Raw genomic sequence first — 23,588 nt, forward strand, 5'->3', positions numbered from 1 at the left:
ACTCACAACTACTACTTTAACCGATTTGAAAAATTCGATCACCAATAGAAAGCTACGTTATCAGGGAGAAACAGAGGCTATATTTTACTCCCGTACTCCCACGGGAATGGGAATTACATGGGTGAAAACGCGAGGTATATACTATAGTTAAAGGTATCTACATTATAAGATTGATATAAATAAGAGCTTCATTGATGAGTAAATTGCACACAGCAAAAGGCCAATTTATTTTTGTGAAGATTAGTTTAATAAAAGTAACACATTTTGGTGCATTTAAAAAAAAAGTAAACAACACTAGCATTACAAAACCCAACCAACATCCAATCTCTCCTCCATTGGTTTTGTAAAATATTGACATCGCCGGAACTTCTCCAATATTTCTCCCTGTAAAAATGGATAAATCAACATACCTACATTATTAAGAACCAAAAAAAAAATTAAATCCACAATAAATTGCAACTCGAGACATTTCTATTTTTTAACCGACTTCCAAAAAGGAGGAGGTTCTACGTTCGGCTGTATGTATGTTTTTTTTTTCTTAGGTCGTTCGCAGACACAAAAATTTAGGGTAAGTTGAAGTTTTCTTAAAGTCGTTATACGGCGGATAATCTACCTATACTAATATTATAAAGCTGAAGAGTTTGTTTGTTTGTTTGTTTGATTGAACGCGCTAATCTCAGGAACTACTGGTCCGATTTGAAAAATTCTTTCAGTGTTAGATAGCCCATTTATCGAGGAAGGCTATAGGCTATATATTATCCCCGTATTCCTACGGGAACGGGAACCAAGCGGGTGAAACCGCGCGGAGTCAGATAGTAAATAATATACCGGCATTGGTTTTTATTTCCTTTGCAGTGTAACCTTATCCAGTCCAGGATTACCCTATTTAAACTATTTAACTAATGCTTAAAAAAATATGCATATTTAAAATTGACATATTCAACTTACGGTGCGTATTAAAAATTATGATTTGCAGTTCACTTAAGGATAAAGGGTCCCTTTATTTTGGGAAAGATTTTTTATGGCATCAAGTTACATTAATCCATCACTGACTGACCTTACTCTATTTTATTGACAACTAGCGGACGCCCGCGACTTCGTCCGCGTGGAATTCAGATTATTTTATTTTATGTAGTAAGAGTAAGATATTATTGTGTGTGTGTGTAGCTAGCCTAACATGGTGTATGATTTGGGCATTTAAATTAAATAAACTTACAGGGCCCGTCTTCTTTATATTCTCGCTGTAATAGGTTATGGCGCTTGATCCAGTGCCGTATAAGGGATACTTCAAATGCATCTGTAACATGAGCATATAAGCTTTGGTACTTATGTATTCAGATTTATTAACAGCATGCAAACTTAGCCGTGATAGCCTAGTGGATATGAGTATGACCTCTGCCTATGACTCCGGAGGTAGGTTCGAATCACCTCCAACTTTTTAGTGATGTGCATTTTAAGAAATTAAATATCCCGTGTCTCAAACGGTGAAGGAGAAACATCGTAAAGAAACCTGCATACCTGAGAATTTTCTTAATTTTCTGCGTGTGTGAACTCTGCCAATCCACATTGGGCCAGCGTAGTGGACTATTTGGCCTAACTCCTCTCATTTTGAGAGGGGTTAGGCCAAATAGTTAGGGGTTAAAGTGGGGAAGAATAACCGAATGTCGGAAAATATACTCGAGTGGGGTCTCAAACGAAAGCGCACTGAAAGAGAATATTGATGACTTGATGGAGATACACTCTCGATTATTAATCTGATGACCTTCGGGGGTTTTTCAAAATTTTCAGTTTTTTATTATGTAACTTACGTTTTTATCAGCTGTCACCTCCAAATTCCGAGGTTCGAATTGATCCCTAATAAAATTGGCTTCATATTCGGAGCAGTACTCGGCGACAGGCTGCGAAGTTCCTAACTCCTCGATCACTTCGTCCAGCATTTGCTCCCAGAAAAAATCCGTTAGCATGCGTTTCCGAATACCTACACCAGAAAATTACAAAAATTTAAAAAATTTAAATTGAGTTATAGCGTGCAGTGTAGCACTTTATAGATTGAAACATTTACTGCCTACCCTGAGTAAGTACTCATCACAAACCTGTATTTCAGAGGAATTTTCTATTTTTAACCGACTTCCAAAAACGAGGAGTTTCTATTTTCAGCTGTATGTATGGTTTTTTTACGTCATATAGTGCCTACCCTAGTTAATAACAACCTGCGCGCCACAAAAAATAGGATAAGCTTTTAAGGTATTCTAGGATGACATTAATATTTTTTTTTATCATCCATCATATATTAACGACCCATAGGAGAGGGGATATGGCTTGAACCCACGCGGGTTCAACGCGGGTTGGCGAATTTTAGACTGATAAAGATAATGACCGGGACCAGGGTACGTAGCACATACAAAAAAAAACACTGTACCTTCGCAACTCCGATGAGAATTTTAGCTGAAAAAAGGTGTCTATTTTTATAAATATGGAGGAGGCTTCTGTAATTTTAGAGAACTAGATTTATTATATCTTAGTAGGTACCTTCATGATGTCCAGGTTTTTTAGGAATTTTATAATTGGCGCGCATTTCACTGCCTTTTTCAGGAACCTCGCGTCCATCTTGAAGGATCCACGGACGACTGAAGTTCTTCCCTTTTCCATAAGCCGAAGGTTCTATGGGAACCTTGGGGTAAAGTGTAACACGTTCCAAAGGTCTTATTTTGAGGTTGGTCTCTTCGCCTAGAGGTTCAGGAATTTCTGCTTGCGCTTCTTCATCCATTTTTTTAAGTTATTCTTCAAAATGTTTGAAATAGCAAGGTGGAAAATTTAAACCGTTTATTTGTTGCTATGGTTTCCGGTAAATATGTTCCTTGGGTTTCCGGCTCCCCTCTTTGCGGTTTCCGCATCCGGAATCGTAAACACTAAGATGACTAATCTATGATCTCCGCTTTTTTCTTAGGAATTCCTAGGTATCGTAGGTATTCAAATATTTAAAAAAAATACCATTCATTGATTTGTTAATTTTATTTATTTGTGGAATAAAACGATAATTTTTAATTATAGCATCAAGTTGTCGTACAACGTTGTCTATGTTTATGTTTTCCTGTTTAAGGTAGTTTGTCTGGGGTAGTCTAATCTTTGTCTTGTCTATGACTGAATAAAAATTGTCAAAAAACGAAAAAATGTCGGAGGCTTGTCAGATAGCCCGAAAACAAGATTTGCCTCCTCCGGGAGGCTACAAACCTATACCATTTCAAAGATTGCCCGCAAAGCAATATTTCAGCGGTAAGTCTTATTGTTATATAGCGTTTGTTTTAATTAGTTTTCATAAACTTATTATGTAACCTCTGATAGGTTAGATACCATTTTTCAATGTATATTGCTTGTTTTGAATATAATTTTATACAACAAGAAACAAGCAAGCTTTAAACTTTTCTCTATTTAGTTACTTAGTTGTATATAATAACTATATATTTGTTACAGACAGGCCATTAATTTATTGGCCTAATTATAGTTTAATGACCAATTGTTTATATTTCTATATGATCTTGGATGGAACTTTTATTTAGACTAAATTCGATGAAGTATTTCAGTTAATAACTATAAGAAATATCGTTGCAGGGTATACTATGTTTGCTATGTACATTGGTATAACTGCAGTCTCCGCATATTTGTATAACATAAATGCCAAGAGGATCGCGAAGAATGAAATTGAGATGCGCTCGGCCAAGATGGCAATATACCCGATGCTGCTGGCGGAGAGGGACAGGGAATACCTGAAGCAGTTGCGCAGGAACCGCGATGCTGAGGCTGAACTTATGCGTGACGTGCCCGGATGGGAGGTGAGACTGAAAATTCAGTTTTATGTATTTTTAATTTTTAATACATTAAAAACGATGGCAATGTGGACTGATACGTAAAAAGTAGAATGAATGCGGGATGGATGAAATGGCGACAGGTCTCAGGTGTACTATGTGTAAAATATACAAAACGGTTGTAAGACCTGTCATGCTGTATGGATCAGAATGTTAAGCGGTGAAAGGGATGGATAGTAAACGAATGCATGTGAACGAAATGCATATGTTGAGATAGATGTGTGGTGTGACAAGAATAGATAAAATAAGGAATGAGTATATAAGAGGAAGTCTGAAGGTGGCGCCCAGTGACAGAAAAATTGAGGAGTAGAAGGTTAGCTTGGTATGGACATGTAATGCGTAGGAGGAAAGTCATATTACTAGAAAAATGTTGAATGTGCAAGTGGAAGGTCATAAGAGGAGAGAAAGGCCAAAGAAGAGATGGTTGGATTGTGTGAAAGAGGACATGTGTGTAAAAGGAGTGGATGATGAGTTGACGAGTAATAGAAAAGAATGGAAAAGATTGACATATTTTTCCGACCCCACTTAAGTGGGATAAGGGTAAGGAGATGATGATGAAAAATATATTTTGTTCGTTATCAACCCATATACAGCTCACTGCTGAGTTCGAGTCTCCTCTCAGAATGAGAGGGGTTAGGCCAATAGTCCACCACACTGGCCCAATGCGGATTGGCAGACTACACACATGCAGAAAATCAAGAAATTCTAAAGACTACCGCTGGTTCTTAGCAGTGGTGTGGTTTTTGACTAGGGTATAAGGTAAAATTGGGAAATTCTTTGTCCAAGTAAGTATTCTGTTGTGCAACATATTACATAGGGTTGTATTGATTTCTTAGGGTAAGCAGTGTTTCTTTACATCTATGAAGTGCAACCTTACTGGTTCTTAGGCATGTTCTTGACTGGACCATGATCTGTTGTCTTTATTTAGGAACATTATATGTAAGTTAATAATTGTAATAGACAATTATTCAAGATTAAATATCCTAATTATGCCTCTAATTTGAATCTCAGTTAAGATAAGTTTATATTAGGCCTTAATCTGAGTTTAAATTGTGACAGCTTCATAAAAATCTTTGTCTGTTTAAATACAGAGATATTTTATTTAGGTCCTTACAACAAATGCCTTGGTTGATTTCATATAGCTTTGAATAAAATAGCCAAGTTTTCGTATTCCAAAAAATGAAAAAAATGTATAGATATTCATCAGATTGACTATGCTTTAAGCTTAAAATATACTGGTTGTTTCACAGGTGGGCACTTACTACGGTGAACGTGTGTACAAATTGGTGCCACCAGACACTCTTATTGAGCCGATCTTCCACGAGTACTACGCACACAGCTCCCCCACTGAGTGGTTCAGGAGAGCGTACCACAAGCTCCGTTGTTAAATTCTCTCTTGAGCTGCGTTTACAACAAACATAAAGCATCACAAGGGCTAGAAGTCAGAGCTGTCAAGCCAGTTAAGAAGTGCTTAAAACTTATGTGCTTTCTTTATATTCACTGGGGTAAATAGTGAATAATTATGAATTCAGTAAACTATATTATTTTCAACTGGTCTTAAGGAAACTGCAGACATCTTTTTTTTTGTTCCATGAAATATCGTGCAATCAGTTATAAAGACTATGAGCTGATGGGTTATAGGTTTGATGTTGGTACATTCATTCTGAGTAGTATGAATAGTCTGATGTTGTATGTTTGTCTACAAAATGCAGCTTCAGAAGAAATTTAGTCAGCATAATTAAAAAATATAGCTTTTAACATTCGTTTTGTTACTTGAACACTATTGCTGACAATGGAAAAGTAATTTATTTTAGTTCAAATTATTTTGCTTTTGTAAAATAAACAATTTCATTGTAGTTGCTTGGTCTGAATAAAAGAATTATAATATTACTCGAGTTTTCTTTACAATACATACATAAGTATGATGAATGAATACACTAACTCATTTAGATCATATGGACGGCCTCCGTGGCGCAGGTACGCGCGGTGGATTTCCAAGACGGAGGTCCTGGGTTCGATCCCCGGCTGTGCCGATTGAGGTTTTCTTAACTGGTCCAGGTCTGGCTGGTAGGAGGCTTCGGCCTTGGCTAGTTACCCTACCGACAAAGACATACCGCCAAGCGATTTACCGTTCCGGTACGATGTTGTGTAGAAACCGAAATGGGTGTGGATTTTCATCCTCAACAAGTTAGCCTGCTTCCATCTTAGATTGCATCATCACTTACCATCAGGTGAGATTGCAGTCAAGGGCTAACTTGTAAAGAATAAAAAAAAGATAAACTAGTCATCTAAGGAAGTTTGTGAACATAGAACTTTTACTATCCTGGAACTGTTTAGGTAAAATATAACCTACATGTTCATAATCTACATCTTAGAGTTTTGCCGGCATTCTCGCAGTACAATGCCAACTTTATGATGTTTCGGAACATCATGCGTTTAGCTGCGCAATACAAGATGTGTCAGCGGTAACGCAGGGGCGCGGCGGCAGGACACGCAGCGAGCCTCCAACCCTCCCGAAGTTGCCTCACGCGACTATGTTTTTCGCAATTATTTCCGAGACATCATAAAGTTTGCATCTGACTAAAACCTAGATATATTATGTTTGTTGGTTTTTGATTATTGTGAATGCCACTTACTACATTCGCCTTTCAATACTCGTATCCTGGTACAGCAACTTAGGGTGCTTGATAAACTTCCTTAGAAGGTTGTGTATGTATTATTCCAGATTCTAGTCTGAAATTTCGTCAAAATCAGTCATTGGCAATTAGTGTTTTGTTTGATTGACTAACAAACATACCTACAAACTTTTACCATTTTCAAGTTATGACATTAGTAATATAGATGTATTCTATTTTCGGAAGTCCTGTGTAAAACTAGGGACTCTATTTAGGTATGACAAAAACACACAACAAAAGAAAATGCATCATATATTTTCTTTATATTTTATAAAAATATAAACATAATAATTACCAACGAATGTAAATCATAATGGAGAACAAAAAATAATTATTTAATTATCAGGAAACAAGGAAGTATAAGGTACATATGTTACGTATATATTTAAATGCAAAGTAAAGGTAGGTATAACATTGTAATTATGAGTATATCAGTATTTTAATTTATTTACCTAATCCTAATTATTTAAGTGAATATTATTTTACTCTAATAAACAACCATAAAAATTGCACAAAAGCTTGAAATCACAATAAGATAAAAAAAAAATGTTTTTTTAAACAATTTGATTATTCAAATTATTTTTTAAAATGTAATCAATTTGATTATCCAATTTATTTTTTAAATGTACATACAATTTCCATTATTTCAAAGCAAAATTAAAAGGAAATGTCATGTTTATGCATTTGTAAAACTACACAATTGTGTTCTGTGTGTTTTGTGTTGTGTTACAAGTGTTTTGGCAAAACCCATTTTATTTGGTTTTAATTGTTCTAGTAATAATTTGGATGGTTTTAATTCTTCTAGTAATAATGTAATAAATACCTATCCTAATAGATATCCTTAAATGTTTAATGATTTTATATTTCTAAATACATCTAAGGTAAATAACAAAATGATAGTTTTACGTACTTAAATAAAAAAAATTGTTGGTGAGTTAGGTGTTGATGTGTTCCTAAACAGTTATAGTAATTAATTATTTGCTTAGGATCTTTATTTACTTATTTTTGACAAATATTTACATTATTAAGCTAAATCATGTTTTCAACAATATTTTAATTCAATACATTATGTTGACAGCTAAAACAAATATGGTTTATATTTATGTAATAGGTATAAAATTACACATTTATTTTAGAAGTGTAATTACAAAATATATTTGTTCTAAAGTAATTACATGATTGTGTGTAATATGATGTTGCTAGTAATTACTAATTACCAATATCCTTTATCTTAAATTAATCAATTTGTCTTCTTTTGCACACAAAATACTAGTTTCGGTGATAAGCAAGAACACACACACACACAGACATATCTAAAATTAGTTTTCTTATCTTAGGACCTAATCTCATGTCCGTATATTATTTTCAGTTTTTTCATTAAATGTACATACACATTATGTTTAATATATTTATAGAAACACAGATAGATGTTAATAAATTATTATTATCAATATTTAACTACTAACTATAGCCCGTAGCTTCATTCGTGCTTGAAAGATTTCATCAGAAAATTCATCCTGTTCTGTATCTATTTAAATCAATAAAATTTCACAGTAATTAGGTGTGAAAACGTTACAAACAAAATAAATCACTTTCGCTTCTTTAATATTTATACATATTTAAATTACTTTAAATGGTACCATAACACATTATTACATGTTTATGAGCTTGTGTCATGTGTATTGTCTATGAATGAACGCTACACGTCATATTTGGTCACTTTGCAATACGTCACATCTGCTTCATAGACACTACATAAGTGTTAGGGTGCCAAGTAAAAATTATTTACGATTAATCAATTATGGTATTTATGATTAATCAATAAAATTATTTATCATGAATCAATGAAGCTACATAAGATTAATCAATAAAACTATTTAATATTAATTTATGATTAATCAAATGAAATCTATACTAATATTATAAAGTTTGTGGTATTGTAGGGTCTGTAGGTAAACTTGAAAATTCTTTTAACCAATAGAAAGCCTTATTTGTAAGCATGGGTGTAGCGAGGTACGGGCAGAAGTTTAGTCGGACAGTATCAATTTGTAATGTGAAATAATCAATATAAGTATAGCTCACTAATTACCAATTACTGCCCCCCTCCCCCATCCATAGGCTATATTTTTCGTATTTTCACGGCAGACAGACTAACTTATTTATTTACATTTCTTGATGACAATCTTTGGTCTCAACTTAACAATTCTAAGTCTGTGCATATGCTTCATAACCAAGTACAGACCGGGGAACATAAGAAGCAACAAATAAATTCTCAAGAACGAAGGCATGTGGAAGGCAAAGTTCCATTCGTTTGGCATTGAAATGGTGAATCTGTTTGTTTCTTCGAAGTATGGTATGTTTCTCAGTATCACTATGGACTCGCAGAGCATTCCGAGCGGGTACAGGGGAATCCACATAGTGTACCTTAGCCAGGTCAGTATGTAGATGTCTTTTTTGTACAGCTGGCTTATGTAGTATGGGTACCTGTAAATTGCAAATCTATATGTAAACTCTTATATCACCGTTAGATTGAAAAACATGTTAGTTTATAATCTCCCTCGTGTTATTATAATCTGCCGTTATATTGTGAACTGAAAATACTGATTAAAATTTAACGTGTTATTTTTCGGTATAATATAATCTATCGGAAGTGAAACCGTTCAAATATAAAAACTTGTTTTTATTATAATCAAAGTAAAGGTTTGTATTTTTATATGTGACAAATAAACTCAAAACTATAAGACCGATTTGACCTCTTAAGTCTTTTAACAATAGAAAGCTACATTATCAGGCAGCAATAAAGCTATATTTTATCCCCATATTCCCAAGGCAACTTATACAGGGTGCTGGGAAGTATTTACCATAACTCTGGGATTATATTCATTGCCGAAAATAATGTAAAATGATTTTTAAATGTGTCCTTAAAGGACACATCCTTATAATTATGACGTAGCCAAGCTTTAAAATGCAAGGATAGATAAAGGCGTATGTTACAAGAACAGTCGGAATATTTTGAATTACTTTGTATGAAAACATAAAAAGTATTTATTTTTTAGTTAAAAAAATATTAGTTATGTAGTTCGGCTCCTATAAGTGGACACGTCAACACCTTGTAGTTATGGGAAATACTCCAGAGCATCCTGTATAAAGTATATTTGCAGATTCATTCATTATTACTTTATTTGTTGACAAAAAATTTGACGGCCGTGTGGCGCAGTGGGTAGTGACCCTGCTTTCTGCATCCACGGCCGTGGGTTCGATTCCCACAACTGGAAAATATTTGTGTGATGAGCATGGGTGTTTTCCAGTGTCTGTGTGTATTTATACATTATATAAGTATTTATATGTAGTATATAATTGTATATTAATATTATAATGTCAACTATCTTAGCACTCATAACACAAGCTACTCTGTATGCTTACTTTGGGGCTAGATATTGATGGGTATTGTTTAAGTATATTTATTTAAAAAAATATAAAAATCCAGTTTTTTCCTATTCCAATAATATATAGCATTGAATTCACTATGATAGTTACAATATTTATTTGTCTATAAGTGGCTCCTATAAGTGGACTCGTCAACACCTTCTTTTTACATTTTAAGACGGATGTTTGAAAAGATTTGAGATTTGAAATATGTGGAGCACCAGACATTATTAAATGGTGTTCATATCCTCAAATCATATCATATACCTATTTCAGTTTTAGTTTCTACTCGTGCGGTGTTTCAGAATTAAAACGTACACTGTGTATGTACACACAATACCTATTAACTTTTGCTACACATGTATACGAAGTTTATGATACTCCCAAGCACCCTGTATAATGAAATGCCTCTCATACCTGATGACTTCGATGGTGCTCCAAATTATGAAGAGGTAGCACACGACGGGCTTGGTCTGCATGCGCGGCTCCGACTCTATCATCGCGAACAGCACGAAGGCGCGCCCGCTTACTTGAAAGAAAGGCACCAGTGCGCCGCCCTACCACAAACAATAACATAGAACAAGGCCCGGCCGCTCAGAGATTGTGTTTTTGACAGGTCGTGATAAATTGTGATAAACATTCAATGGGGATGATGACTAAGATTGTATATATTTATTTTTATGTTACATTCGGGTAATTAGATTTCAAAATCTATTAAAAATCTTTTATCGTAATTAGATGAAAATTCATATAGTTTTAGCTTCCTTATATTAAATGTGACATTTTTCAACATATGAACTATAAACATAAACCCACAAATAATAAAGATATTAGTAATTTTGTTTGAACACCCATACAAATCTAATGATCATTATGACTTACGTCATTAAATCGTACCATTTTGTATGGGCCGTTTTTCAGGGATTCGCGACATAGTTGCAAATCTGACTCTTTAAATTCCTATAGTTTCAAAAATAATGATCGCAGATATCCTGTAACTTTTACAAAATTGCTTTACTATTAGCATACTCTTAATTTATATACAATTTAAAAAACAGTCATCACCCCTATTACAATTGACTCGTTTTTCGTCTCATCACTACAAAGACAAACAGTTGGCATAACCTTGAAACAGAATCTCTTGCCTTCCTTTTTCCCTGCAACTAGTCGGAAAAGACTGTGATACTCCCCTTTTACGCTCGTGTTCGTCTCCCTGCCTAGCCAAATATGTTAAGATTTTACTAAAGTAGATTTAGATACCCTTCTCTTATATAGAACACGCTGTAGTTGCTGCAGACCAAGGTCTTCAAGCAAGTTATAGAAATTTTGTTGGAAATCCCCTCGCACCTACTTCTACGGCTTACAGACTAACCACATGGTTTTTAGTTAGTTTCTGTCTATCTTGTATGTAAAATCATAATTATCGTTTTAAGTGCCCACTATTTAGGTGGGCAAGATACTAGTCCTCATGTAATTGGTCTGAGATTCAATCACATAGAAACTCGCTTATACCTCATTCTTCTGAATGACAGCCACTTGGGAGTTATTTTTTTGGTAAATCTTACCTTAGTGTATCCAAAAATTGGATGCATGACTTCCAAATACATCAGCAGCTGAAGGAACTTCATAGCGGAGCCAACATGCTCATATGTACCAGCCACTGAGTCATACTCCAACTTGATATATCTGACCGTCATGACAGTCAGCACATATGTGAAGCCGATGAATTGCACCAGGTTGTACAGAGCCAGGTACACCTTTTTGTAGTCTTCTGAAAGTTTCACCACCATTTTGAAGTATCAAATGAGTGACTCTATGTAAGTATAAAAATCGATTGCTGTCCGTAGGCTTCCTTTAGATGGTGATGGGGTCTGAGACAGTCTAACAAGTTAATTAAAAAAATAACAGTTGCAAATTTTGTGCGTCATGAAATTTATAAAAATAAATCATAAAATATTTTGCAAAAACAAAATCAATCACGATTTTCTATTTTCAACTTTCCATTGCACTCATTTTTTATATTTAGAAATATGAAACCAATCACAAGTTTGTTTATAAACACAAACTGACACAAATAATGTTTTCTTATAAACAAATAATAAAAACAATCAAATAAATAAGCAAACTATAAATGTTGTATCTATTAGAAACTATAAAAAAATGCTTCAATAATGTTTTATCTGTACTTACAGATATTTTGGAATTAAATGATAAGAATGTGCCTGGCAACAGCTGATAAATTTATTTTATCAGTATTTATTACATAATTTGTTAAATGATTCCAAATGTATTCAATTCAATTAAATAACTGAAATAAACTTATACAGCACAGCATCATTCTTAAAAATAAACTTAATACAATTATTTATCACACTTTAAATTTTTTTTTCTGTTTCCGTGTTTTAGCGGTCGGCGGAACCCTATTTTCATATTTAGTTAAATAAATATTTGTTTAGACTTCTAAAGTTCTTTATACAGTACAGGAAACTTTTGTCAACTTGAAAATATCGTAAATAGTTTTTGAGTTATAAGTCAAAAACCGAACCCCTTTTTTATTTTTAGTTAATTGTTTATAACTTTTGCAATTTCTGCGAGCAGGCCTTTAATTTAAAAAAAAAACTATCTACATTAAATTCCGAATCGAATGACACCTCAACCATTTTTATAGGAGACGGAGAAAAAAATTTGTACTACAGAGCACATGTTTAGTATACTATAGATTTTTTTTCAATTAGATGCAAATAAGTATTTTTTAACAGACTTCCGACCGACTAACTAAAAAGAAAGAGGTTCCCAATTCGATGAGTATGTTTTTCTTCAATATACTCCATAACTTCGTCATATTATACTAACCAATATTGACAATTATTTTTTTTTGTTTGAAAGAGATCACCATTATCATCCCATATCCAGTTCACTGCTGAGCTCGAGTCTCCTCTAAGAATGAGAGGGGTTGCGCCAATAGTCAACCACTTTTCTCTGGTAAAAATTCTCTGGTTTGTAAGTTTATTCACACTGTTTTTTCTTCACCGTTTGAGACAGGTAATATCTAATTAATTTCTTAAAATGCACACAATTGAAAAGTTGGAGGTGCATGCCCTAACTAAATAAACTAAGAGCCTATTTGGCCTAGCACCACCGTGGCAGGAAACAAAATCTGGTAGTTTATAACTAAAGTTATAAAATATCCCGTAGCTTATAACTAAAGTATCTTATCAATGACATGATACATACCTTTTCTATAGCCCATCTCTTCCTTTTGCAACATATCGTACATGCCCGGGTAGTCTTTCATCACGTCCCTACTCTCTTCCTCGCACTCGTCCTCACTATCCAAAGCGTCTTCTGATTTCCACAGATCGAAGTTAATCTGCACAATCAATCAATAACCCATAAATATTACGGCGAACTGCAGTATACTAGAATCACAACAGGAAAATTTTCTAGACAAACCAATGCCAGTTCTAAGTGAGACTGCAATAGTTTGTACAGATGTGCACTATAGTAATGAATAACTTACATTTTTTTTTTTGGCAGTTATACCAGTTTTAAGTTTAAATTTATGCAACATGTTGGAGTTTACTCTGTCCTAAAAAAACCTCATTCTAATTCTACAAGCAGAATTGTGAAACAAACTGTGAAGTATAATCTTTTGGTATATAAAAAAAGGTATTTCATTTAAGAAATTCAAACTGACTTCAAATAGGAAGTAGTAAAAATGTAAAGTAAATATGTCAACTGTTTTTTGAGGTCTGTGCCAGCTTTCATAATATGATTTTTATTTTATAGAATATTATATCTTTTAAATATATTCCCACCCAACTAGTCGGAAAAGGCTGTGTTTCGAATGAGTATGACAATAGTTCAGCTGGCTGGGATAGTTTATTTTTCTGTAACTTTATTGTTGAGCTATTAAGGCTGTTAATCATTTTGTCACTTGGTAGTTCTTGCTAAAGGTATTGCTACATGCCTTTCTACATCGATATTACACAAAACAATATTAAAAAAGAAACATTACCTTCAACCATGCTGGCTTCTGAGGCTGAGCCGTAAGTCTGGGCCACCATGCCACTTTCTCCTTCTTTAATACCACTTCAACCCTGTTTTCAAATAGTCTTACAATCTTAGTCTCTTCATTGTTATTCTAAAAAAAATGAAATAACTACATATATAATATGTACCTAACTCCGTTATTCAATAAAGAGGCTGAGTTTATTGTGGACTCTTTCTTCTCAGTTCTAATTACAATCTCAATAGAAAACATAAATTCTTGGAAGATTAATATAATATGCTTATGAGTGCTTGTTAGCTTTGAGTAATTTTGGATAATCAAGTGTTGATAAAAAAATTATAACTATATTATTGAGAATTAAAAATCAACAATTTTTTATAGTAATACAAAATTTGTTTTTTAAAATTACACTAACTAGCGGACGCGCGCGACTTGCGTTTCCTGAATGCCTACGTGAATTTCAGTTTCTCACAAATCCCCAATTTATTTTTCTGCGAACAAAGTTGCTTAAATGTGTCTATGACCTCCTCTACTTCACTGAAAGTCTCTCTCTCTCTTTTGAAATCACAGACAGACGTTTCAATTTTATTTATATCTAAGTATTGATTATTTTATAATAATTAAAATAAATTAAGCAACAAAATGAAAACTGAGAATTCATAATAAACATTTTCTTTAATCACAATACAAAACAAAATTTTAATTTGAATCCGGTGATCCAGATTTTTTTCCAACATGCAAATGAAATAAACTTCCTGCTGCATTTCACTCATACACAGGGTTTAAATATGCAGTTACTAGAATATGGTGCAACTTTGTCTATGTGAAACTTATATTTTCTCAGATAAAAAATAACCTGTCTGGTAATCCAAGAAATAATCTATATCCAGTAGTAGTTTTTTGTATGAAAGAGTAAAAAGTAAGCCATACCAATTTCGTGTTTATAACATTAATGGAACTGAAGGACAAACATGAGTTTTAGAGAACACAAAATCACTTCTAATCCAACTTGAATTTTTGTTATTTATTTTAATTTTGTTTTTGTAATAAAGATCTATTTAAGTCAAAGATTTTTTGTTGATAACTGTACATCCTCATAAGGTTAAATGCTAATAAGTTTACGTAAGAAGTACTTAAGAATAAGGTGTTGTTTTTGTTTTTAACACTAAAATCAAACTTCTTGGTTTTAACAATAAAACAATTAAGAATTTTTTTATATTTTTAAACAACCATGTGTATTTTAAACAAGATCATAGTATAATTTTTTCCCTTCCTATTAGATGAAGTATATTATGTAAAGAGTGGTGAGAGTGGATTGTTCAAGTAGCTTGGATTGAATTTTGATTAGAGACTGGACCCTGACTTTTTTATCAACAAATCAATCTTCAATCAACATATGACAATCTCTCTGGCAAAGTTGGTAGTTCTGTGGTTCATAACAGAGTGGTCCTGGGTATGATTTCCAGCGCAACTTAGTTTAAGATTTATATTTTCTAAATTGGCTCAGATCTGACTTGGAGGTAGACGTCGGCCGTGGCTGTTACCACTATACAGGCAAAGATGTATCGCCAAGTGATTTACATAGAAACTGTAAGAGGTATGGGTAGAATAAACTCATACCTTTTCCATCTTGTCACTTAACATCAGGTGAGATTGTAGTCAAGAGCTAACTTGTCATTGAATAAAAAAAAAATCTACAAGCTCATCTGGTATATATAAAATACAACTGTCTCAAGCCACCAGTATCCAGCGGCTCCCTGCAACATGCTTGATGCCCTCGGGCCAACTAGTAGGGGGGTTACAACACTCTCTGGTGTGGGGTAAAGTTGGAAGCAATCTTTATGACATTTTCGAACATTGTGCATTAAGCATGAGCACACATAGAAGATTTTGGGTTTCATCAACACGCACGCTAACATTTCAAGGAACATGTCTTACAATGTGCTATTAAGCCTTGTTTGTCAGTACACAGGAAGCATTATTTTCAGGCCAGAACACAGCAATGCTGCTTGGCAATAGTGCTTCCTTTTATGAGCTGTCACAAATAGCTCTCTTACTACTTTAAATCAAGTGTTTCTGAAATAGTATTGTTCTAACTTGAAAAGCATACAGTTATTTATGCATACCACTGATGACTTCTATAGAATATGCCTATAGAAGGCAGCATAACTGAAAGCATGCCAGTTAGGCTGTTACCAGCAGGGTGGCAGACCAGATTAAAACCAATTTAAAAAATATAAAATACTGAATAGGCATAAACTGAGAATCAAACGCAGAACCTCTCTGTGGTAACCAAGGCATTGCTGGTTGTGTCAGAAACACATAAATACAATATATTATTTAAATCAATTTACATTACAATATAATGTTCGAAAAATCCATATCTGTATTAGCAAGTACACAGTTGTAACAACATAAACTCAAGTAACAATTTCGCAGCTAGCAATCTATACTTAATAATTAATGTTTTATTCTATCGGTGAACAGATTAACCACAAAACAGCGCTCTAGCCTGTGTAATAGATACTTACTTAAAGGCAGGAATTGCGGAAGTAAGGAAATAATTATGAATTACTTACTGGCTTTAATGAAGAAAATAAGTCCAAACTGAATTCGTATAAAGTTTCACCATGAGCACCAACACCTTGCGCCGAAAATTTTATTTTATTATCGACTACATTTAGATTCGGCTTCGTAACATTTTTTAAATCTATTTTCAATGATATATTTTTATCAGTTTGCGCCCAATAAACAAATGGACTTAGGTTAACCATTGCTTATGTATAGTTTATATTTTAAACATGTAAGATAGCCAATTATTAACACATTTGATTTACAATTTCCTCAAGTCCAAGAAAATTCTGAATTTGAAAAGCAACAAAACAAAAAACCGATATAATCACTCGTCCAAGTCCGAATCGAAAACTTCGATATAATTTAAATGTCAAAACTCAAAATGTCAAAATTAAAATTGTCAAACCACAGACGAAAACATTTCATTGCATTTAAACCAAAGAATATAGATTATAGAGTAAAAGTAAAACCGGTGAAACGACAAATATGTAATCCACAGAGTACTATAATAACAGAGAGCTATATTAAAAACCGATTAGAATAGGTACTTATATATTATCTATCTTTCATATTTTTGACAGTTTCATTTTTGTCTATGAATGATTCGTAAATTCGCCAGTTCGCTTGTCAAAAAGCCGTTTGCCCTATTGATGGGTGTTGAGTTTTTGGTAAAAAATTAAATATTTATTCCAATTCTTTAGAAGTCTCACCTTTTTTGTGTCTCCAAAAATGGTTTAACTACATTGGTACATTACAAAATACATTAAGTGGCTGTGCATCAACTCGTGTAAACAAATCCAAAATGTCCGTTCCAAGCACTGGTTTGAGCAAATTGAAAAAGAAACATATTCGCGTGAAACATCAAAAAGTGAAATTGTTCCGTGCTAATGAACCGTTACTGTCCGTTTTTATGTGGGGTGTAAATCACACGGTAATTACACATATTTATATTTGTACGCATGTAATGTTGGTTGCAACAAAATCGTATTGGATCACTTATTAATAATTAATTCTTCATTAATAGTAATTATTTGGGTCATACTTCAATATAATTAGTCGCAATGAAGTATGAAATGAACTTGTAATTCAAGACTGCTGCAGATCCAAGTGGACATAAAGTTCGAGTTGAAAAGTAATTGAAACAGACCAAGAAGTTGTTATTCAAATTGAATATACAGTAAAACAAATATATGCAGTAAAATAAAACATTACTAAAGGTTGTTAATGTTTTTATAGTAACATTATTCCTTTCTGGCAACAGATCAATATTGTACAGCAATATCATCAAGATTTTCTAATAATAGCACCTTATCATGATATTGAAAGATTTACAACCAAAAGAAGTGCCAAGTGCATATTGTTTATTAGTTATATTTGTTTTATACACCATACAAACAAATAGATTTAATATATTTACTAATATTATAAAAAGCAGAAGACTTTTGTTCGAAAAAGCTCTCTGAAACTACCAATCTAGTAGTAGAATTACTTTTTGACTTCTGCTAGCCTGATACAGAGAGGATTCAAAAAATCTGTTTCCTACACAGATAAAGTAGCTAATCATACTAATATTATAAAGGCAAAAGTGTGTGTAAGTGTGTATGTTTGATCCTCACGATGGACCCTGTCCTGCACGGTCAATCCATGGAATGCTAAGATATATGTCTCATAATAAATTTTAAGCCATCAATAACAATCTAATGTCTGGTAGTAAGTTTTAGTTGTGATTAGCTGTAGTAACTGATCTTAACTTCACACAACTTAGTGGTTGGGCCAAGATCTATAAAAAATACTTAATTATATTCAATTCTCTTTCTAGCAACCCTAATGTTTTAATAATTAAAAAATGTATAGGAATGAGATTCACTATTGACCGGTCACATGATCAAGTTGCCGATTACATCCGTCATTCCTAAACATACTGATAGTTTTCGGAGCTACTGCTTTTGTAGAAAGAGAATATTTTTATAGAGAGAGAATTTGTAGTAAGAGAATAAAGGTGAAGGAAAAACAACGTGAGGAAACCTCCATACCAGAAAATATTATTGATTTGCTATGTGTGTGAAGTCTGCCAATCTGCATTGGGCCAGTGTGGTGGACTATTGGCCTAACCCCTCTCATTCTGAGAGAAGACTCAAGCTCAGCAGTGAGCTGTATATGGGTTGATAATGATGATGCATGATGAGAAAGAGAAAAGACATGCCACTTGGCTGGCTTCAGGCCCTGTATTGTGTAATAGGCCATTAAAGATAGGCTGCTGTGGAAGACATACTTAAAAGTTATGTTGTGTTCCAGATAAATGAACTAAGCCATGTCTCAATACCAGTTATGTTGCTGCCAGATGACTTCAGGGCATATTCCAAGCTCAAAGTGGACAACCATTTGTTTAACAAGTAAGTATTGTAATGTTTAAAACTGCACTAAAGATAAATACTTACACATGGCAACCTCTCTGGTTGTCAAGGAATAAAAGGTAACCAAAGATTCTATGAAATTTTTTGAAGTGAAATATGCATTGTGAATATTTTATTTGATGTGTTTGTAATATTAATACTGATGATATCAAGCAGCTAACAGGGAGTGGCTGATATGATTACAATAGTTGTTGGAATTAGGAAAGTCTTATTATAGTGTTAATGATTATATAAATGATAAAAAAGCTTGGTGTTAAACTGTATTATACGACTGTGTGCTTGGTTTTAAATAAGTTTGTAAAATGGTGCTAAACAAAAAAAATAAACTTTGGCTGAGTTTGTTGTGGGCTCTTCTCGGACCAAGGCGTGTTTGAAACCCTCGTAACTTTAATTTTAGATTAAATTAAATTGTGACAATCCTGACCTTTCAAAAGTGCATGTAAACTAAGCCTAATTGAAATAAATGAATTTTGATTATTTTTGCATAAACTGAAGGTTATGTGAAAAAGACCTAACAGATATTAAAACTGTGCATTCATCTTCTCTTTTTCCCTCAATATTGTTTGACATAATACCAGCATTGTATCCACAAGAATTAGTTGAGTCAGATACATTTTATTTGCACATCACATCTAAAGATAAGAGTTGTCATTAAATAATGCTAAGAAAACAATGTATTAGTATTGTATCCATACAGCAAACCACCTAAAACAAACTCAAAGTACTTGTAGGTATAGAATAAACGACGTACATTGTTCCTATGGTACATAGACTCAATGATCACTGACAGTGTCCATGGAACTAATAGGAGATTATATGAAAACTTATCAAATAGTTGGTCCCCACATTCCACATAGGGAACAGCATTTGTCCGCTGTTTTTATGAAACGTCAATGCAGTTTATACAGTATATTATGTTGCTGTCATACCTACCTACCGGCAAAGACATGCCGCCAATTGATTTAGCGCTCCAGTGCGATGGAGTGTAGAAACTGAAAGGGGTGGGGATTTTCATCCTACTAACAAGTTAGCCCACTTCCATCACTTCGTTAAAGCAAATTCACGCCTAATGGAAAAAAAAATTATGTTTGATCATAAGCAATGAAGCAGAAGCATGCCTAGAGGATGCCTAATCACTCTTTATGAATTATATTTATTTTTTCGCCTTATGTTGGTGGATACAGGGCAAAACTTCGTAGAACATGTTCCTATCAGTCTTATGAGTGTTTATAGATAATGGTATTCAAGTACAATACAAACTAAACCTTTTCTATAAAACTAATAACATTTATATGTTACTAATGACTCTTTGAGACGTGCTAACCCAGTGGATATTACCTCTGCCTTCGATTCGGAGGGCGTAGGTTCAAATCCGGTCCGGGGCATGCACCTGTAACTTTTCAATTATGTGCATTTTTTAAGAAATTAAATATCACGTGTCTCAAACAGTTAAGGAAATGCATCGTGAGGAAATCTGCATACCTGATAATTTTCTTAATTCTCTACATGTGTGAAGTCAGCCAATCCGCGTTTGGCCAGCATGGTAGACTAAGGCCTAACCCCTCTCATTCTGAGAGGAGACTCGAGCTCAGCAGTGAGACGAATATGGGTTGTTAATGATGAATGACTCTTTAGAATTAGTCGACAAAGACCGACTTCCTACATGAACAAAGTCGCAAACGTTAGCGGCTTTTATCAAATTCCAATTAATAGAAAATTAGAAATATCATCAGCGACGAAATCGTAGAATAACTACTAGTATCACACGTAATGCTATTATCAGATGATTCACATTACCCAATCTAATCTGAAGCTCAACTGGTCGGGCGTTGTCGAATTCATTTTCGCAAATTAAAACATTACCGCCGCTCCTGACGTTAGTTAAGGCCTGTTTGACATTTAACCTTGTTCAATTTGTGCCAACACTAGCCAATGCACGCGACGTCGTCCGCGTGGAATTAAGTTTTTCACAAATCCCGCGGGACCCATCGATTTTTCCGGGATGAAAAGTAGCCTATGTGTTAATCCAGAGTAAAATCTATTTTCATTCCAAATTTCAGCCAAATCTTTTCAGTAGCCGCAGCGCAATGGAGAAACAAACATACACACTTACACACAAACTTTTGCCTTTATTACATTAGTGAGACCAATCAAATGCGACATCTTACGCGAGAAAATGGGCAAAAAAAATGTCATTGTACTATGACTATTTTAAAAGAATGTTTAGGTATATAGCTTGGCAAATTCATTCGTAACACTCCCGATGGTCAGCGGGGGCCGGGAGAGGGTAGCGATGCTCCGCGCGCACTACTTCATACCTGCAGTCTTTTCTCCCCGTCGTCCGCATATCATGGTAGTGTTGAATTTACCAAGCTATAATAAGCTTTCCTTAATTAAGAGATAAATATCTGCCATCACCGATTTTTTTGTAGATAAGACAAGAATATTCCAACACGATCCCTCTGAGAAGTATTCGTTGAACCTCGTTTTCGATGAAGCAGCTTTATTTTTTCAACACTTGCCACATTGATTTCAACTTAACCTTGACATATTATATACCTACACCTTCCCCATGAATTACCCTACCTATTGGTGACAACCACAAGTAGATGCATCCGTTTTGTAGTGTTCTAGTTTATCGCAGACAGACAGACAGAGGACTTTACGTGTTTTATTCTTGTGAGTTTATAAAAGAAGTCGTGGGCGAAGAAAATGGAGGAATGAAAAAGTTATTCATTCAAAATCAAATTCAAATCGCCTCTATTAGAAAAAGCTTGTGCGTCATTCGTAAACATATTAAGTTGATTTTAACGACTTAATAATTACAGTGAAATAAAAACGGGTCATAATATTTTTTTTATTATTTGGATTTGACGAGAAATTTTATTGATGTCTTAATTAAACTTCTGTTAATACTATATATTGCTCGCTTCTTTGTCCGCATGTAATTTTTTTTTTATTTCATATATAAAAATATATTTAAAATTTAAACCATCAGAAAAGTTAGAGATTTTGGGGAATAATATAGTACTCGTTTATGTTAACAATTAACATTAAAAAATATAATAAGTAATAGAAAATTCGGTAAAGAAGTAATATCACATTCATAAATGAGATGAATCTTCGACACTTGATAGTAAGACTCGTCAAAAGTTTTACAATGACATCAAAATTCATACTTCGAAAACCGTCACCTTCCTTCGGGACTCAAAATATCTATGTAGTCTAACTAGTACTAATAAACGTTTTTTATTTATTACAGAGAGAATATGCCATCCCATTTCAAAGTGAAGGAATATTGCCCACTAGTCTTCAGAAACCTCAGGGAGAGGTTCGGTATCGATGACTTGGACTATAAGGAGTCACTCACACGGTAAGCGATTACCTTTGTAATATCGATGTGAACTGACCTTTAGATATCCGTGACCACTGCTGGCACGTGTGAAACGCTCTAACAGACAAACTTCTGATATATTTATGTATTATTATTTTCTGTCCTGTATTGTACGGACCACTAAGCAACACGGCCTATATCTGAGAGAAGACAAACGTTCATCCGATAAATATTTTTTTTGGAATTATATGCAGGGGGAAAGTTATAGATTACACACTCTTCTGTAATACACTTAGGTACAGTGGAAATATTTTATTTTTCATTTAAATTATGATTACAAACAGACAACAAATAGCACATTTTCAATCACATACGCACACTGTAATGATTGATTTTATTGTAAGCTGCAAAAGAAGCTGGAAAAGGAATTTTATAAAATTCCAACAATTTGACAAATTTTGGCCTTTATAAATTATAAATTTCATTTTAAATTATTAATATTTTTTTTTATAATAACCATTTAGTAACATCTACATAATATATGTATTTTAAGAATATAGCTTTATATATTTCTCGTTTCTTACAAGAACGCTCACAGAAAACTCCAGAAGATGTGATCGCTTATAGGAATGAAGCTGTTGAAACTACTCTTTTTTTGGTGTAAATTTCACGAACAAGCGATTAGTCACTCTGTGTTGTGTACCGTGCTATACAGGTACAATTTTTGGACACAATGCGTGCTTTAACCACGGCTGTAGGTACGTGGCTTCTGGTGTTTTCCGTATTCTAAACAAGAGCATTTGTAAATTTCAAAATGACTGAATGAAATTGCAATGCTATCCTCGATCCACAATACTATATAACACTCAACACGTCCTAGAAGACACTTCTATATTTTTTTAATTTGTGATGGACGGGTACTTTGACAGAGGGGAGGGAACGTATATAGCATATTCTCTCGAGTCGCGTTGCTTTTTGGTTCGGACTGGCGTCCCTTCCTAGCTCCCGTCCTGTCCTTAGGTTTAGAAAGCCAGATAACTACCTCTGTTCGAGGCGAAGGACGAAGAGACTCTCGAGCGCGCTGCGGAGGTCGGCCACAGCGCCCTCTGGTGTCGGAGAGGTGAAACCCGATGCGGAGAGTTTATTCCGAGACGCTAGCGCGTTCGTCAAGCGAGGCCTGACGATTAAGCGACTGAGGTCAGCGGAGTTTTACTAAAAAAAAACGCTGTACGATTTTTTTTTTTATTTTTGAGTTTTTTGTTCTTTCCTCTCTCCCTGATGATGATTTAA

The 23,588-nt window shown here is 34.0% G+C and overlaps 4 protein-coding genes across 6 annotated transcripts in view; 2 read left to right on the forward strand and 2 right to left on the reverse strand.

Moving 5' to 3' along the window:
- Positions 1 to 191: 191 nt before the first annotated feature.
- Positions 192 to 2,958, reverse strand: LOC112049515 (uncharacterized). 2 transcript variants are annotated; one of them, XM_024087445.2, is made up of 4 exons: positions 2,530 to 2,958; positions 1,827 to 1,978; positions 1,217 to 1,297; positions 192 to 384 (listed from the first exon to the last, which is right to left on the reverse strand). In XM_024087445.2, exons 1-4 carry the CDS (start codon positions 2,765 to 2,767, stop codon positions 301 to 303), a joined length of 555 nt encoding a protein of 184 aa, XP_023943213.1. In that variant the 5' UTR covers positions 2,768 to 2,958; the 3' UTR covers positions 192 to 300. The 2 variants fall into 2 exon arrangements, with proteins under 2 accessions (XP_023943213.1, XP_023943212.1); XM_024087444.2 differs by having other exon boundaries at positions 1,809 to 1,978.
- Positions 2,959 to 3,113: 155 nt separating this feature from the next.
- On the forward strand, positions 3,114 to 5,753 carry LOC112049490 (NADH dehydrogenase [ubiquinone] 1 alpha subcomplex subunit 13). The gene is made up of 3 exons (XM_024087372.2): positions 3,114 to 3,273; positions 3,610 to 3,830; positions 5,114 to 5,753. Exons 1-3 carry the CDS (start codon positions 3,171 to 3,173, stop codon positions 5,249 to 5,251), a joined length of 462 nt encoding a protein of 153 aa, XP_023943140.1. The 5' UTR covers positions 3,114 to 3,170; the 3' UTR covers positions 5,252 to 5,753.
- Positions 5,754 to 6,600: 847 nt separating this feature from the next.
- LOC112049507 (very-long-chain (3R)-3-hydroxyacyl-CoA dehydratase) lies at positions 6,601 to 16,911 on the reverse strand. Its single transcript, XM_024087434.2, has 6 exons — positions 16,556 to 16,911; positions 13,983 to 14,108; positions 13,199 to 13,334; positions 11,530 to 11,735; positions 10,382 to 10,521; positions 6,601 to 9,022 (listed from the first exon to the last, which is right to left on the reverse strand). The coding sequence occupies exons 1-6, from the start codon at positions 16,748 to 16,750 to the stop codon at positions 8,698 to 8,700; spliced, it is 1,128 nt and encodes a 375-aa protein (XP_023943202.1). The 5' UTR covers positions 16,751 to 16,911; the 3' UTR covers positions 6,601 to 8,697.
- A 242-nt stretch (positions 16,912 to 17,153) lies between these two features.
- Positions 17,154 to 23,588, forward strand: part of LOC112049512 (phosphatidylinositol 5-phosphate 4-kinase type-2 alpha) — a 31,826-nt gene continuing 25,391 nt past the window's right edge. The window contains exons 1-4 of one of the 2 annotated variants that reach the window (XM_024087441.2): positions 17,154 to 17,481; positions 18,846 to 18,943; positions 22,227 to 22,337; positions 23,319 to 23,495. In XM_024087441.2, the coding sequence (XP_023943209.1) occupies positions 17,353 to 17,481; positions 18,846 to 18,943; positions 22,227 to 22,337; positions 23,319 to 23,495 (515 nt within the window). In that variant the 5' untranslated portion in view covers positions 17,154 to 17,352. The remainder of the gene's footprint in view (positions 17,482 to 18,845; positions 18,944 to 22,226; positions 22,338 to 23,318; positions 23,496 to 23,588) is intronic. The other variant, XM_024087442.2, reaches the window with a different exon arrangement.

This window comes from Bicyclus anynana, chromosome 17, assembly GCF_947172395.1.
Source record: "Bicyclus anynana chromosome 17, ilBicAnyn1.1, whole genome shotgun sequence".
Taxonomy (NCBI): domain Eukaryota; kingdom Metazoa; phylum Arthropoda; class Insecta; order Lepidoptera; family Nymphalidae; genus Bicyclus; species Bicyclus anynana.

Coding starts and splice junctions, on each gene's coding strand:
- LOC112049515 (XM_024087444.2), bottom strand. CDS start 2,767: ATGGATGAAGAAGCGCAAGCAGAAATTCCTGAACCTCTAGGCGAAGAG. Junction 1,298..1,808: donor AGGTGACAGCTGATAAAAAC/GTAAGTTACATA, acceptor CTCATGTTACAG/ATGCATTTGAAGTATCCCTT. Junction 385..1,216: donor ATATAAAGAAGACGGGCCCT/GTAAGTTTATTT, acceptor CCATTTTTACAG/GGAGAAATATTGGAGAAGTT.
- LOC112049490 (XM_024087372.2), top strand. CDS start 3,171: ATGTCGGAGGCTTGTCAGATAGCCCGAAAACAAGATTTGCCTCCTCCG. Junction 3,274..3,609: donor CGCAAAGCAATATTTCAGCG/GTAAGTCTTATT, acceptor ATATCGTTGCAG/GGTATACTATGTTTGCTATG. Junction 3,831..5,113: donor GTGACGTGCCCGGATGGGAG/GTGAGACTGAAA, acceptor GTTGTTTCACAG/GTGGGCACTTACTACGGTGA.
- LOC112049507 (XM_024087434.2), bottom strand. CDS start 16,750: ATGGTTAACCTAAGTCCATTTGTTTATTGGGCGCAAACTGATAAAAAT. Junction 14,109..16,555: donor TATTTTCTTCATTAAAGCCA/GTAAGTAATTCA, acceptor CATTTTTTTTAG/AATAACAATGAAGAGACTAA. Junction 11,736..13,198: donor AGAGATGGGCTATAGAAAAG/GTATGTATCATG, acceptor TGAAACTTTCAG/AAGACTACAAAAAGGTGTAC.